The 12,881-nt window shown below is 51.5% G+C and overlaps 1 protein-coding gene across 1 annotated transcript; it reads right to left on the reverse strand.

The window, feature by feature from the left end:
- Positions 1–2,673: 2,673 nt before the first annotated feature.
- Positions 2,674–12,584, reverse strand: SERPINF2 (serpin family F member 2; the record flags this gene model as incomplete). The annotated part of the gene is made up of 9 exons (XM_080712487.1): positions 2,674–3,086; positions 5,061–5,265; positions 10,163–10,305; positions 10,708–10,911; positions 11,058–11,201; positions 11,677–11,980; positions 12,138–12,185; positions 12,302–12,355; positions 12,522–12,584. 9 exons carry the CDS (start codon positions 12,582–12,584, stop codon positions 2,674–2,676), a joined length of 1,578 nt encoding a protein of 525 aa, XP_080568613.1.
- Between the last annotated feature and the right edge of the window lie 297 nt (positions 12,585–12,881).

Raw genomic sequence — 12,881 nt, forward strand, 5'->3', positions numbered from 1 at the left:
AAAAAGGAAGGAAGGAAGGAAAGGAAAAGTAGGTCTGGGGGTATAGCTCAGAGGTAGAACACACCTGTGTTCAATCCCAGGACTGCAAAAAAAAGCTGGATGTGGCTGGGCATGGTAGTGCACACTTGTAATCCCAGCATTCAGGAGGCTGAGACTGGAGGATCATGGTTCAGAGACAGCCTCAACTACTTAGCGAGTCCATTCACAATTCAGTGAGACCCTGTTTCAAAATAAAGAACAAAAAATAGGACAGGGGGTATAGCTCAGAAGTCAAATGCCCCTGGGATCCACCCCCAGACCTGCAAAAAAAAAAATTAATTAAAATAAAAAATAAAAATAAAAAGACTAAAAACTAGGGCTAGGTTGTAGCTCAGAAGTACAATGTCCCTGGGTTCCATCCCCAGTACCAAAAAAAAAAAAAAAAAGCTGGATGTGGTGGAGTGGGTTTGTATTCCCAGTACTTGAGAGGCTGAGACAGGAGAATCACAGGTTCACTGCCAGCTTCAGCACTAAAGAAATGAAATAGTACTGGCAATATAGCTCAGAGGTAGAATGCCCCTGGGTTCCATCCCCAGCACCAAAAAAAATAAATTAATTAAATAAATAAAAAGGAGCTGAAGCAGGAGAATCACAGCTTCACAACCAGTCTCAGAAATTTAGTGAGACTTTGTTTTAAAATAACAAGTAAACCGGGTGTGGTAGTGCACACTTTAATCCCAGTACTTGGGAGAGACAGGAGGATTGCAGGTCAAGCTACTTACTGAGGCACTCACTAAAGCCTTCACACCATGCTTGAATTTTCTTTTTTGTGGCACTGGGGATGGAACCCAGGGGCATTCTACCTCCGAGCTACACCCCCAGCCCTATTTTTTATTCTTTATTTTGAAACAGGGTCTCACTGAGTTGCAAAGGGTTGTCCGCAAACCGCGATCCTCCAGTCTCAGCTTCCCAAATGCTGGGATTACAAGCGTGCGCCACCACACCTGGCCAAATTTTCTTATTCTGTTTACTGGATCTTTGTTTATCTCAGAAGGCAATACCCAAGAACTATACCTCACATTTTAATGTATTGTCTTGATTTCTCTACACCAAGCTTAGGCTCTGGGGGATAGACTGTTGTCTTGTCCTATCTTCCCAGAGGCTGCTGGGTCCCTGAGCACACAGGTGGTGCTTAACAGAGGCAGCCAGGCCAGCAGCAGGGAGACGATGGTAGTGACCCTGGAGAGTGTGAGGAGGCCAGGGGAGGAGTGAGCTAGCCCCCCAGTAGTCTCTCTCCCTGTGCCTTGGGTGTGCCCCTTCCTCCTCCTCCTCCTCCTCCTCCTCCTCCTCCTCCTCTTCCTCTTCCTCTCTCTTCCCAGCTCCACTGTCTCCACTTGCCACTCCTCCCCTGCCTCAAGCGCTGGTCCCACAGGCACTTCCCACCACCCACACTCCTAGCCCATCATTAGGGCCACTGCATGCCCTGTCTCTCAGACCGAGGCACTTGCTCTTTAGGACTCCGGTGGCTGCTGTCACGTGGACACCCTGCACTCACAGCCAAGGGCCCAGCAGGGAGACATGGCCACCTGCCAGGGTCCATGGCACCCACACAGACCCATGCTGCCCCAGGTCCCAGGCTCTCTCAGAGGAAGTTGTCAGCCCTGTGCCAAGGCATCCCCAGCTGCAACCCCAAACCCTAAGGTCCTGGCAGCCTCCAGCTGTCAGCCTGCCCCCGGCTGGCGGGCGCCAGCTCCTGGCAGAGGGGCTGGTATGTAATTAGAAACTCCACAACTCCCTAATTGCCAGTTCTCTCAAACTCTGAGGCCGGCCCTGTTCTGAGCCCCCTGGTTGCTGACTGCTTGAGGGATGGGGAGGGAAGGACTGAGAGCAGAGCCAGGCTGGCGGGAGGTGGGCCTGGAGAGGGCGGGCGGGTGGCCAGAGCGGGCTCCTGCTGGGTGCTTGGTGGCTGCCTCCCCTCCCCCACGAGCGCCTTCCATGCCCAGAATAGGGACATCAAGCCAACCAGGCCCATTCATTCTTTATTCAGATGGCATAAAAATCACTACAAAAACTTTACAAAAGAGCCTTAGGGGACTAACGGGGCCCTTCCCCACCGCAGCCCCTGAGCTGCTGGGTCAGGAGAGAGGAGGAAAGGGAGTCCTGGCAGTGTTGGCATCTCTAAGGACCAGTAAGGAGACAGGTGGCAGGACATCAGAAGTGGGGCACTCAGCAAGTCACATGAGAACCAGGCTATGTCAACCTCCATCTATGGAGAAGGACACTAAGCCCCCTGAGGGGCAGAGCTGACCCCAGGGCAACACTCTGCCCCCAAGGTGCCATCAGGGCCTGTCTGTTTTCTCCCCAGCCAGGGTGTTCCGGAAACATCCAAAGGTAGCCTGTCCCCTGCATCCTGCCACAGCTGGACTCAGAGCAGCACGACCTGCCACCCCAGCCCCGGGAGGACACCCATGCACCTCTCTGGAGGAAACCTGAAGAGGGAGCCAGCCCACAACTTCCTGAAGCCTGGCTCTCTCCCAGCCACCCCACCCCAGCCTCCCCAGAGGGGCTGGAAGAGAATGGCCCCCCTCCTGCGGCCCTCCCCACCCCACAGAGCCGGCTGGAAAGAGCCACACAGGTTGGGAGACTGGTCCAGGCGGGGACTCAGGATGCTGGTGGCCATGGTGGCCAGGTCCCTCACTTGGGGGTGCTAAACTGGGGGTAATCCTCCTCTGAGGGGGGCATGAGTTTCAAGTCAGAGTCGAAGGACTTGTTTCTGTAGAGGAAGGCTTTCTGGTTCTGGAAGAAGTCCCTGTCATCAGGGGAATCCTGCTGCTCTCGGAGCTCAGGCTGCGCACTAGGGTTGGGGTTCCTCACAGTGCCCACGAAGAGGGGCAGGCCTGTGGTGTCCTCAAAGATGAAGAAGAGGAAGGGGCGGTTCACGCTGAAGGAGGACAGGGACATGCGGGACATGGCGGTGCTGGTGGCTGCGGCTGCCTCCACGCCGTCCTCACTGAGCTCCAGGGTGGACTGATGCTGTATGCTGGACACCACCAGCCTCTGCTCAGAGATCCCACGCAGGTCTGGATCCTGGAACAGCTCCTGCAGGCCTGTGCAGGGCACAAAGGGCAGTCAGCACTGCCCTCTGTTCCCAGGCCGCCTGGGGCCTGTCTGGCATCCTGGCCAGGGAACACCTTGAACCCACAGATTGCTGCTTAACTCTTCCAGTCTTTTGTTCTTCTTCTTCTTCTTCTTCTTTTTCTTTTTTGGTGGTACTAGGGGTGGAACCCAGAGGCTTTCTACCACCGGGCTATACTCCCAGACCTTTTTTATATTTTATTTGGAAACGGGGTCTCACTAAGTAGCTGAGGCTGGCTTTGAACCTGTGGGATACTTCTGTCTCAGCCTCCCAAGCGCAGGGACTACTAGCGTGCGTCACCACGCCCGGCTATTGTTCTTTTTTTTAATACTGGGGATTGACCTGGGGGGCGCTCTACCACTCAACTACACCCCTAGCCCCATTTTAATTTTTAGTTTGAAACAAGGTCTCGCTAAGTTAGTGAAGGTGGCCTTGAACCTGCAATCTTCCTGTTTCAGCCTTCCAAGTCCTGAGATTACAGGTATGTGCCACAGCGCCTGGCTTTTTAACCTTGAAATCTTGGTTTAAACATCATTTCCTCTAGGAAGCCTTCCCTGATTCCTGGACCCAAAGTCTGAATTAGGATCTGTTCAATAATCTCCTAGTAGCCAGGTGTGATAGTATGTGTCTGTAATCCCAGTATTTGGGAGGCTGAGACAGGAGGGTCCAAGGTTCAGGGCCAGCCTTAGCAATTTAGGGAGGCCCTGAGCAACAGCAAGACCCTGTTTCAAAATAAAATTAAGAATGGGGCATGGTGGTGCATGATTGTAATTCTAGTACTTGAGAGGCTGAGACAGGAGAATCACAGGTTCAAGACCAAACTCAGCATCTTAGTGAGACCCTGTTTCAGAATAAAAAATAAAAAAGGCTGGGGTAGCTCAGAGGTAGAATATCCCTGGGTTCATTTCTAGTATCAAAAATTAATAATAATAATAATGATGATGGTGATGACTTTAATGATAATAATAAATAATAATAATAAATAAAAGGGATGGGGTAGTGGGTATGTTGGCACATGCTTGTAATCACAGTACTTGGGAGGCTAAGACAGGAGGATGGCAGGTTCGAGGCTAGTCTAAGCTACTTAGTGAGGCCCTCTACAACTTAGTAAGACCTTGTTTCAAAATAAAGAATAAAAAAAAAAAATAGATCCCAGGCGTGGTGGCGCAAGCTTGTAATCCCCGCGCTTGGGAGGCGGAGACAGGAGGATCACGCAGGTTTGAAGCCAGCTGTGCTGGCTCAAGAGACCCTGTTTCCAAATAAAAATATAAAAATAGGTCTGGGAGTGTAGACCAGAGGTAGAAGGGTTTCCAGGAACCCAGTACCACCAATATAGCTGGGGGTGTAGCTCGGAGGTAAAATGCCCCTGGGTTCCATTACCAGTACTGCAAAAAAAAAAAAAAAAAAAAAAAAAAAAACGAAAGAAAGAAAAAGAAAAAGAAAAGGAATGGAGTGAGCCGGGCAGGGTGGCACACGCTTGTAATCTCAATGGCTGGGCGATTTACTCGTTGGGACCACAGGTGCATGCCACGATGCCTAGCTCTCATTTTTCATTTTGAGGCAGGCTCTCGCTAAGTTGCCACAGCTGGCCTCAAATGAGATGCTCTCACCTCAGCCTCCCAAGTCTAGTCCATGTCTTTAACAGATTGATGCCCCAACTTTCTCCCCTCCACTGTAAGAGAGCAAATGAAGCTCATTTGCCGTCCTGAGCTCTCTACCCAGGATTCTTTGCATCTTGGGCAGCAGAGTATGTCCTCATCCCCTGGGTGACCCCAGCTCACCCTGGAGCAGAATCCGGGGCTCATGTCAAACCTCCTCACCCTTCCTAAGCCCCAGAAAAGATCCAGATGCAGGGCCAGCTCTGACCCAGACCCCTGCCGGGGGAGCCCTTCCTGGCCCAGCCTGCCCAGCCCGCCCGGGGCTGCCCCACACCCAGCCTCCTTACCCAGCCGGCTGAGGGTGGCCACTAGGTCCAGCTGGTGCTTCAGATGCAGCTTAGGCAGCCGCACCTTGGTGGGCCTCTCCCGCAGCAAGGGCTGGTGCAGCGTGTCCCAGGTCAGATTGGCCAGTACCTGGGACACATTCCACCCGAAATGGGTGGGCACCATGACCACAAAGCTCATGTTGTTCTTAAAGGGGAAATGAGCCACCTACAGATAAAGAAAGGAGAGAACATGAGGAGCAGAAAGCACGCAAATCTTCTGAGGCTGGGCCAGCACGCACCTCTGAGCAGGCGGCCAGGCTTCAGCCATGCTGCTCAGGGCCTGTGCCTGACCTCACCGAGCCTTCGCTTTCTCACCTGGAGAGTAACAGCACCTGCCCCATCACGGCGGGTTGACAGGTTTTTCTTTTTTGGTACTGGGGCAACATCCCTAGCCCTTCTTATTTATTTGTTTGTTTATTTGTTTGTTTATTTATTTATTTATTTATTTATTTATTGGTGGTACTGGGGTTCCTGGAAGCCCTTCTACCTCCGGGCTACACTCCCAGACCTACTTTTACATTTTTATTTGGAAACAGGGTCTCCTAAGCCAGCGCACGCGGCTGGCTTCGAACCTGCGCGATCCTCCTGTCTCTGCCTCCCAAGCGCGGGGATTACAAGCGTGCGCCACCACGCCCAGCTATTTGTTTATTTTAATCTTGAGACAGGGTCTAGCTAAGTTGCTAAGGCTGGCCTCAAGCCTTCCATCCTTCTGTCTCAGCCTCCCAGGTACTGGGATTTCTGGTGTGCACCCCACACCCTGCTTAGCTAGTGCTTCTAAAGCTTCCAGCAGTATCTGAGATTCATAGGCTGCACTCAATGAATGGTGGAAGTCTCTCTTCACCTGCCATCATCCAGCCACGTGAATGGACTAAGCAACCACCTGGCGTTTTCTCTCTCTCTCTCTCTCTGTACGGAACCTAGGGGCATTCTACCTCCAATTTACACCCCCAGCCATATTTTTATTCTTTATTTTGAAACAGGATCTCACAAAGTTGTAGAGGGCCTCACAAGTTGTTGAGGCTGGCCACAAACCTGCAATCTTCCTGTCTCGGCCTCCCAAGGACTGGGATTACAAGCATGCGCCACCACACCCAGCTCCCACCCAATTTTGTTTTTTATTTGGAAACAAGGTGTCAGTAAATTGTGGAGGGCCCTACTAGGTTCCTGAGGCTGGCTTTGAAACTGTGATCCTCCTGTCTCAGCCTCCCAAGTACTGGGATTACAAGCGTGCGCCACCATGTGCAGTTATACCACCTGCCTTTGCCTCTCAGTTTCTCTAGGTGTATAATGGGCAGGATCACTGGCTTTCAACCCACCCTAGGGTTCTGTGGAGGAACCACTGTAAAGGAAAGTGCTTCCCCTCCCTCTCACCTTCCTCTCTCCCCCCTTTATTTATTTGTTTTATTTATTTATTTTGGTGGTGGTACTGGGAATTAAATCCAGAAGCAAGCTAGGCATGGTAGCATACGCTTATAATCCCAGCATTTGGGAGGCTGAGACAGGAGGATCACAGTTCACAGACAGCCTCAGCTACTTAGGCCCTCTGCAACTCAGTGAGAACCTGTTTCAAAATAAAGAATAAAGAAAAGGGCTAGGGGTGTAGCTCAGAGGTAGAATGCCCTTGGGTTTCATCCCCAGTACTGCAAAAAATAAAAAATAAAAAATAAATCCAGGAGCATTCTACCTCTAAGCTACTCCCTCAGCCCTTTATATTTATTATTTTTTATTATTATTATTAATTTTTTTTGCAGACCTGGTGATGAACCCAGGGACATTCTACCTCTGAGCTACACCCCTAGCCCTTTTCTTTATTCTTTATTTTGAAACAGGGTCTCACTAAATTGTGGAGGACCTAAGTAGCTGAGGCTGGCCTTGAACTTGTGATCCTCCCGTCTCAGCCTCCCAAATGCTGGGATTACAAGCATGCACCACCACGCCCGGCTCCCTCAGCCATTTTTTTTTTTCCATATTGGGGATGGAACCCCGGGGCATTCTACCTCCAACCTACACCCTACCCTCTTTTTTATTCTTTATTTTGAAATAGGGTCTCTCTAAATTGTGGAAGGCCTCACTAAGTTGCTAAGGCCAGCAGCAAATCTGTGATTCTCCTGTCTCAGCCTCCCACATACTGGGATTAGAGGTGTGCACCACCACATCTCCCACCTGGGTTCTTTTTTTTCTCTTTTCTTTCTTTCTTTTCTTTTCTTTCGTGGTATTGGGGATTGAGCCCAGGGGTATTCTACCTCCGAGGTACACCCCCAACCCTATTTTACTTTTATTTGAAAACAAGGTCGCACAAGTTACAGAGGCTGTCTTCAAACTTCCAATCCTCCTGTCTTAGTCTCTCAAGTACTGTGGCCTATGGCTTCTTTTCTTTTCTTTTTTGTTTTTCTTTTGTTTTTCTTTCTTTCTTCTTTTTTTTTCAGCACTGGGTGTTCTATCTCTGACCTATACCCCCAGTCCTTTTTATTTTATTTTATATTATTTTTATATTGAAATAGTCTCACTAAGTTGCTGAGGCTGACCTCAAACCTGCAACCCTCCTGTCTCAGCCCCTGTCAAGTACTGAGATTACAGGTGCACGCTACCACACCAACTGAGATCTCTTTTGAAGGAGTTCCTTAAGCTAAGGTAATGTGGAAACCTCTAGGCTCAGGGTCTCTTGCAGCTGAAACTCCTTGAGTTCTAGCTGAGCATCTGTGCAAAGGCCGCCTGCCAGTAAAAAGACAAGCACAAGCCTGGCTGCCAGGCCCTGAGGAAGAGTAAGGCCAAGGAGGGTGGGCAAACTGAGACAAAGGGCAAAGGAAGAGCGAACAGGACACAGTAGCCAGAGGGAAGAGGCAGGAAGAAGAGAGCCCATGGAGAAGTGAGCCAGCCCGCTCTCCTTTCAGGATGAACTGGAGAGAAGCCAGACCCATGGGTGGGCCTGCATTGTCTACAGCCCACCTCATCAGGGCTGCCCAAGTGGCTTCTTCCTGCAGAAGTGTCTATGTATAGGTGGGCGTAGTGGCGCATGCTTGTAATCCCAGTACTTGGGAAGCTGAGACAGGAGGATCGCAGGTTTACTGCCCGCCTCAACTACTTAGTAAGGCTCTCAACAACCTAGTGAGACCCTATTTCCAAATAAAAAAGTTGGGCTGGGGATGTAACTTGGAGGTAGAATGTCTCAGGGTTCAACTCCCAGTACCAAAAAAAAAATGAAGAAGGAAGAGGAGGAGGAGGGGGAGAAAGAAAAGAAATGCCTATGTATGCTCTGTATAATGCTTGCCTTTCAAGACTAACCAATACTACTAGCTCAGCCGTGGCCGACTGGCCCAGGGATCAATCCAAAGGTTCCACATTTAGGCTAAAAGCAAGGGAAGCTGCACCTGAGACAGCCTGGCACAGAACTATGTCCAATCAGAGTGTTCCACGCAGGTTGCTAAGAAATCCAACCCAGTTGAATCCTTTTTTGGGGGGGAAGGACAGAACCTCATGCATAGTAGGCAAGGGCTCTACCACTGAGCTACACTCCAACTCTTTATAAATTTTATTTTGAGACAGAGTCTTGCTAAGTTGCTGAGGCTGACCTTACACTTGTGACCCTCCAGGCTCAGCCTCCCTGGTAGCTGAGATTCTAGGCAGGTCCCTGGCTTGGATATTCCCCTCTACAAAGCACAATGCGAGAGCTCAGGTATATTCTTCCAGGTCCTGAGTGGCTACATAGCTCCTGGGGTGGTCCCTGTGCCATCCCATAATCCCAGTCCTTATAATAAACTCTCCACCAGCTGGGCATAGTAGCACACACCTGTAATCCCAGACTTTGGGAGCTGAGACAGAAGGATCACAGGGTCAAGGCCAGCCTCAGCAATTTAGTGAAATTTTCAGCAATTTATAGAGACCGTGTTTCCAAAAAAAAAAAAAAATAGGGCTGGGGGTGTAGTTCAAAGATAGAATGTCCCTGGATTCAATCCCCAGCACTACAGAGAATAAAATAAATCAAACACTCATCACCAAAGGTCACTGGGGTTTCAATTAAATGTCCCACTTCAAAGGATTCTCCCTGACCCTGTCACTAACACATCAACTTTTCTTTCTCCCTTTCATAGTGCTTATCTCTATCTGAAATAATTGAGTTGATTTACCATCTGCTCCCTCCTAAGAGAAGGACCCTGATCTCCCTTGAGCGCCATTAAAACCCTAGTGCCAGGTAGGAGTGGTGGCACATGCCTATAATCCTAGTACTTGGGAGGCTTAGACAGGACAATTGTAGGTTCAAGGCTAGCCTCAGCAACTAGTGAGACCCTGTTTCCAAATAAAAAATGAAATAGGAAGCTGGGCATGGTGACACACACTTGTAATTCCAGCATTAGGGAGGCTGAGACAGGAAGACCATGGTTCGCAGACAGCCTCAGCTACTTAGTGAGGTCCTTTGCAACCCACTGAGACCCTGTTTCAAAATAAAGAATAAAAAATAGAACTGTTAGTGTAGCTCAGAGGTAGAATGCCTCTGGGTTCCACCCCTAGTACTGCAAAAATAATAAATAATTAATTAAAAATAAATAAAAAATAGCCAGGCGTGGTGGCGCACGCTTGTAATCCCCGTGCTTGGGAGGCGGAGACAGGAGGATCGCACAGGTTCGAAGCCAGCCGCACTGGCTTAAGAGACCCTGTTTCCAAATAAAAATATAAAAAATAGGTCTGGGAGTATAGCCTGGAGGTAGAAGGGCTTTCAGAAACCCCAGTACCACCAAAAAATAAATAAATAAATAAAAAATAATAAATAAATAAAATAGGTAAAATAGGGCTTAGGTGTAGCCTGGAGGTAGAAGGCCCCTGGGTTCCATACCCAGCGCAATCAGTTAATCAGTCAATCACTTCCTAGTACCTACCTAGAACCTTCAAATACCCAAAACAAGTTTGTGGGATGAATGAACTTCAAAGAGCCTGGAGCCGCTGACCTTTCAGAGCTTCCTGCCCCAGAGACAGGATTGCGAGGAAGGTGAGACAGCCCCTCATTCCTGCGGCTGCTCACAGCTGCTCCTCCCTCCCCTGCCCCTAGCACCCAGGCCTAGCAGGGCCACCTGGATCTCAGGCTGCTCCAGCAAGAACCAGCGCAGCGGGTACGAGTGGGCGTGCATCATGTCCACTGGCACTGTGAACTGCCCGTCCAGGTGGAAGGAGTCGCTCTGGGTGAGGCCGGGGTCAAACTTGTTCCTCCAGAAACCTGCAGGCAGAGGGAGGGGCCACGTAGACCCAGGCCAGCCTCTTGCCCATCCCAACCCAGCACCCATTCAAGGGACAAGAAGCAGCAGCCAAGATGCCCAGCTGTGCCAGCTGGCACCTAGTTGAACTGAGGTCTCCTCTCGGTAGCATTTTCTGAAATCTGGGCTTCTATTTGCCCCATGCCCTGCACCCCCCCCCCACCTCAGTCTTTTCAGGCTCCGTTTTCTCCTAAGGTCCTTCGACAACCTCATACAGTTCCCCACCCCACCACAGGTTGACAGCCCTCCCCCCACCTCAGGCCCAGCCTAAGAAGAGAGAAGGACCCTCAGAACAAAGCCCGCACTCCCTGTCCAACCTGCAGGGCAGGGAGAGCTTTCAGGGCAAAGGATCAGGAGGTACCCACCCTGAAAGTGGATGGCATTGAGGAGAAGCAAGATGGTGTTATCCGGCAACTCTGAGAGGAAATTCTCAATCTTCCCCTCCGTGGCCTCCTTCACCCACTGGTTGATGCTCGCCAGATCTTCCTCCTGCCTTCCCATCAGGTTCCTGGGCTTCGCACCAAAGAGCTGTTCCGATTGTTTCAGGAACTCTTCTTTAATGGGAAACCCTACACACAAAGGGCCATGCCTGTTTCTAGAGCACAGGGCTGCACGGCCCCAATGCTCCACTGGTATCTGAGGCCGAGCCCAGCTCCCTGGCCCTTGCCCAGTGCAGGGCACTACCTGGGACGCTCCTCCTTCCATCAGCACCTACCTTTCTGCAAGTACATTCTGGCTGCCATTCGGAATGTCCCAGGGCTCAAGTTCTGGCACAGGTGGCTCAGCAGATGGGGGAGGCAGGGCCCTGAGTCTCTGTGCAGCACCTGCTGCAAGCTTTGCAGAGTCTGGTTCTGAGCACCTGGAGGGGACCACACGGGCTGAGGCCCTAGCCACGGGACCCTTCCCACCCTCACTCCAGCCCTCGCCAATGCCCCAAGGCCCAAGATGGCCGTTCCGAGGGACCACGTGTTCTCCTCCCACGTGCCCTGGGTGACTGGGAGACTGGACTCCAGAAGGCTACTTCTCTGCTAGCCAGGCAGGCCCGCCCTACGTCGCTCAGAGTTGCCTATCTTCTCTGGACCTCAGTTTCCCACAATGAAACCCTCTAATCCAGTCTGAGATGTATCTATCAAACTCTCGCCTACCTAACAGTCCCTAGGAGGATTTGTAAATAAGCACATTCTCAGGCCCAGTCCCCGGAAATCTGATTCACAAACTGGTGAGGGCCCAGGAATCTGCATTTTTACCAAATGTCTACCTTTCCTTAATGGAGGAGCCATGCACTGGCCTCCTACTGGCCACCCAGTTCTGCTGGTTTGGAGCTGCCACAGTACCTAGTGCCAGGTGAGACAGCGCCAGGGCCACACTCAGGGGCGACAGGACGAGGTTGGGGCTGCTGGACGTTTGGGCCACCAGGGAAAACAGGTCATTGGTGAAGGCCATCAGGGCCCGGGCCAGCCTTCGAGTCTCCTCCAGGGTTGGGGTGCCTTTGCAGTCTCCTGGGAACAACTTCGGGGCAGCTGAGCCATCAGGCTCCTGCAGGGAGAGATCCAGGGTCATGAGGTCAGCTCTAGATTCTGGGTTGAATGTCTCCTTTACAGCTCCGGTGCCTGAGAGCAGCAGAGCCTTGTCCCAGGGAGAGTCACACAAGGCTCCCTCCCACCCTGTCACACCAGGGGCCTCTGAAACTGGAGGTCCAGCCTCAAGGCCACACCTCCCAGCTCCCTTGCCCCGGCTGATTTGACTTCCCGCCCTCTCGCCCTGCCCACTCTTCCCCAGCCCCACCTGGTTGTACCTGGTTGCCCAGCTTGAGAAGGGCAAGTGGGGATACCTTTTCCTGGGCCTGCTCAATTATCTGCAGAAAGAAGGAAGCAGATGGAGAGGGACCCCTGCCCACAGGTCCCCAGCCCTGCCCAAGCCACAGGGGAAAACCCTTGGGTCTCCTCCTCTTACACACACCTCACTCCCCAGTGCCTGCTGGCCCACAGTCTCCAGGGCACTCACAGGAGAAATCTGTGGAGGAAGGGTGAGGACAGGAAGGAGAGGCCTCAGAGCCAAGCCCTCCCTGGACCTGAGCTCCCCTCCCCACCTGCATCAGCCCCACCCCCAGCCTTGCCCATGCTCAACCCCCCAGTCAACATGGCGGACCCGTCCCACCCAGACCCCAGCCCAGCCTCACCACGGAGCAGGGGCCTCTCAGGCAGGACAAGCTGAGCACCAGGAGCCCCCAGAACAGCGCCATGTTCCTGTGTCAGGGACAGGATGGCTCTGCTCCCACCTCCAGCTCCCACAGTAGGCGGCAGAATCCTACCCACGCAGCGAACTACAGAGCCAGGACACACCAAAAACACATCAGCAGAACACATGCCCAGAGCAGCAGCTGCAGTTCTCAGTCAGAGGCGTGGGCTCCCCCTGAATTTCCATCCCCCTTTGTAGTTTCTGATTTTTTCCATTTTAGGCACTAAGAATGTTTGGATCAATAAGAAACCTCATTCTTTAGGCCTTGCAATGCAAACAATGAATCAAACCTGTTTTGCTG

This window comes from Muscardinus avellanarius, assembly GCF_963383645.1.
Source record: "Muscardinus avellanarius genome assembly, chromosome: 16".
In the NCBI taxonomy this organism is placed as follows: domain Eukaryota; kingdom Metazoa; phylum Chordata; class Mammalia; order Rodentia; family Gliridae; genus Muscardinus; species Muscardinus avellanarius.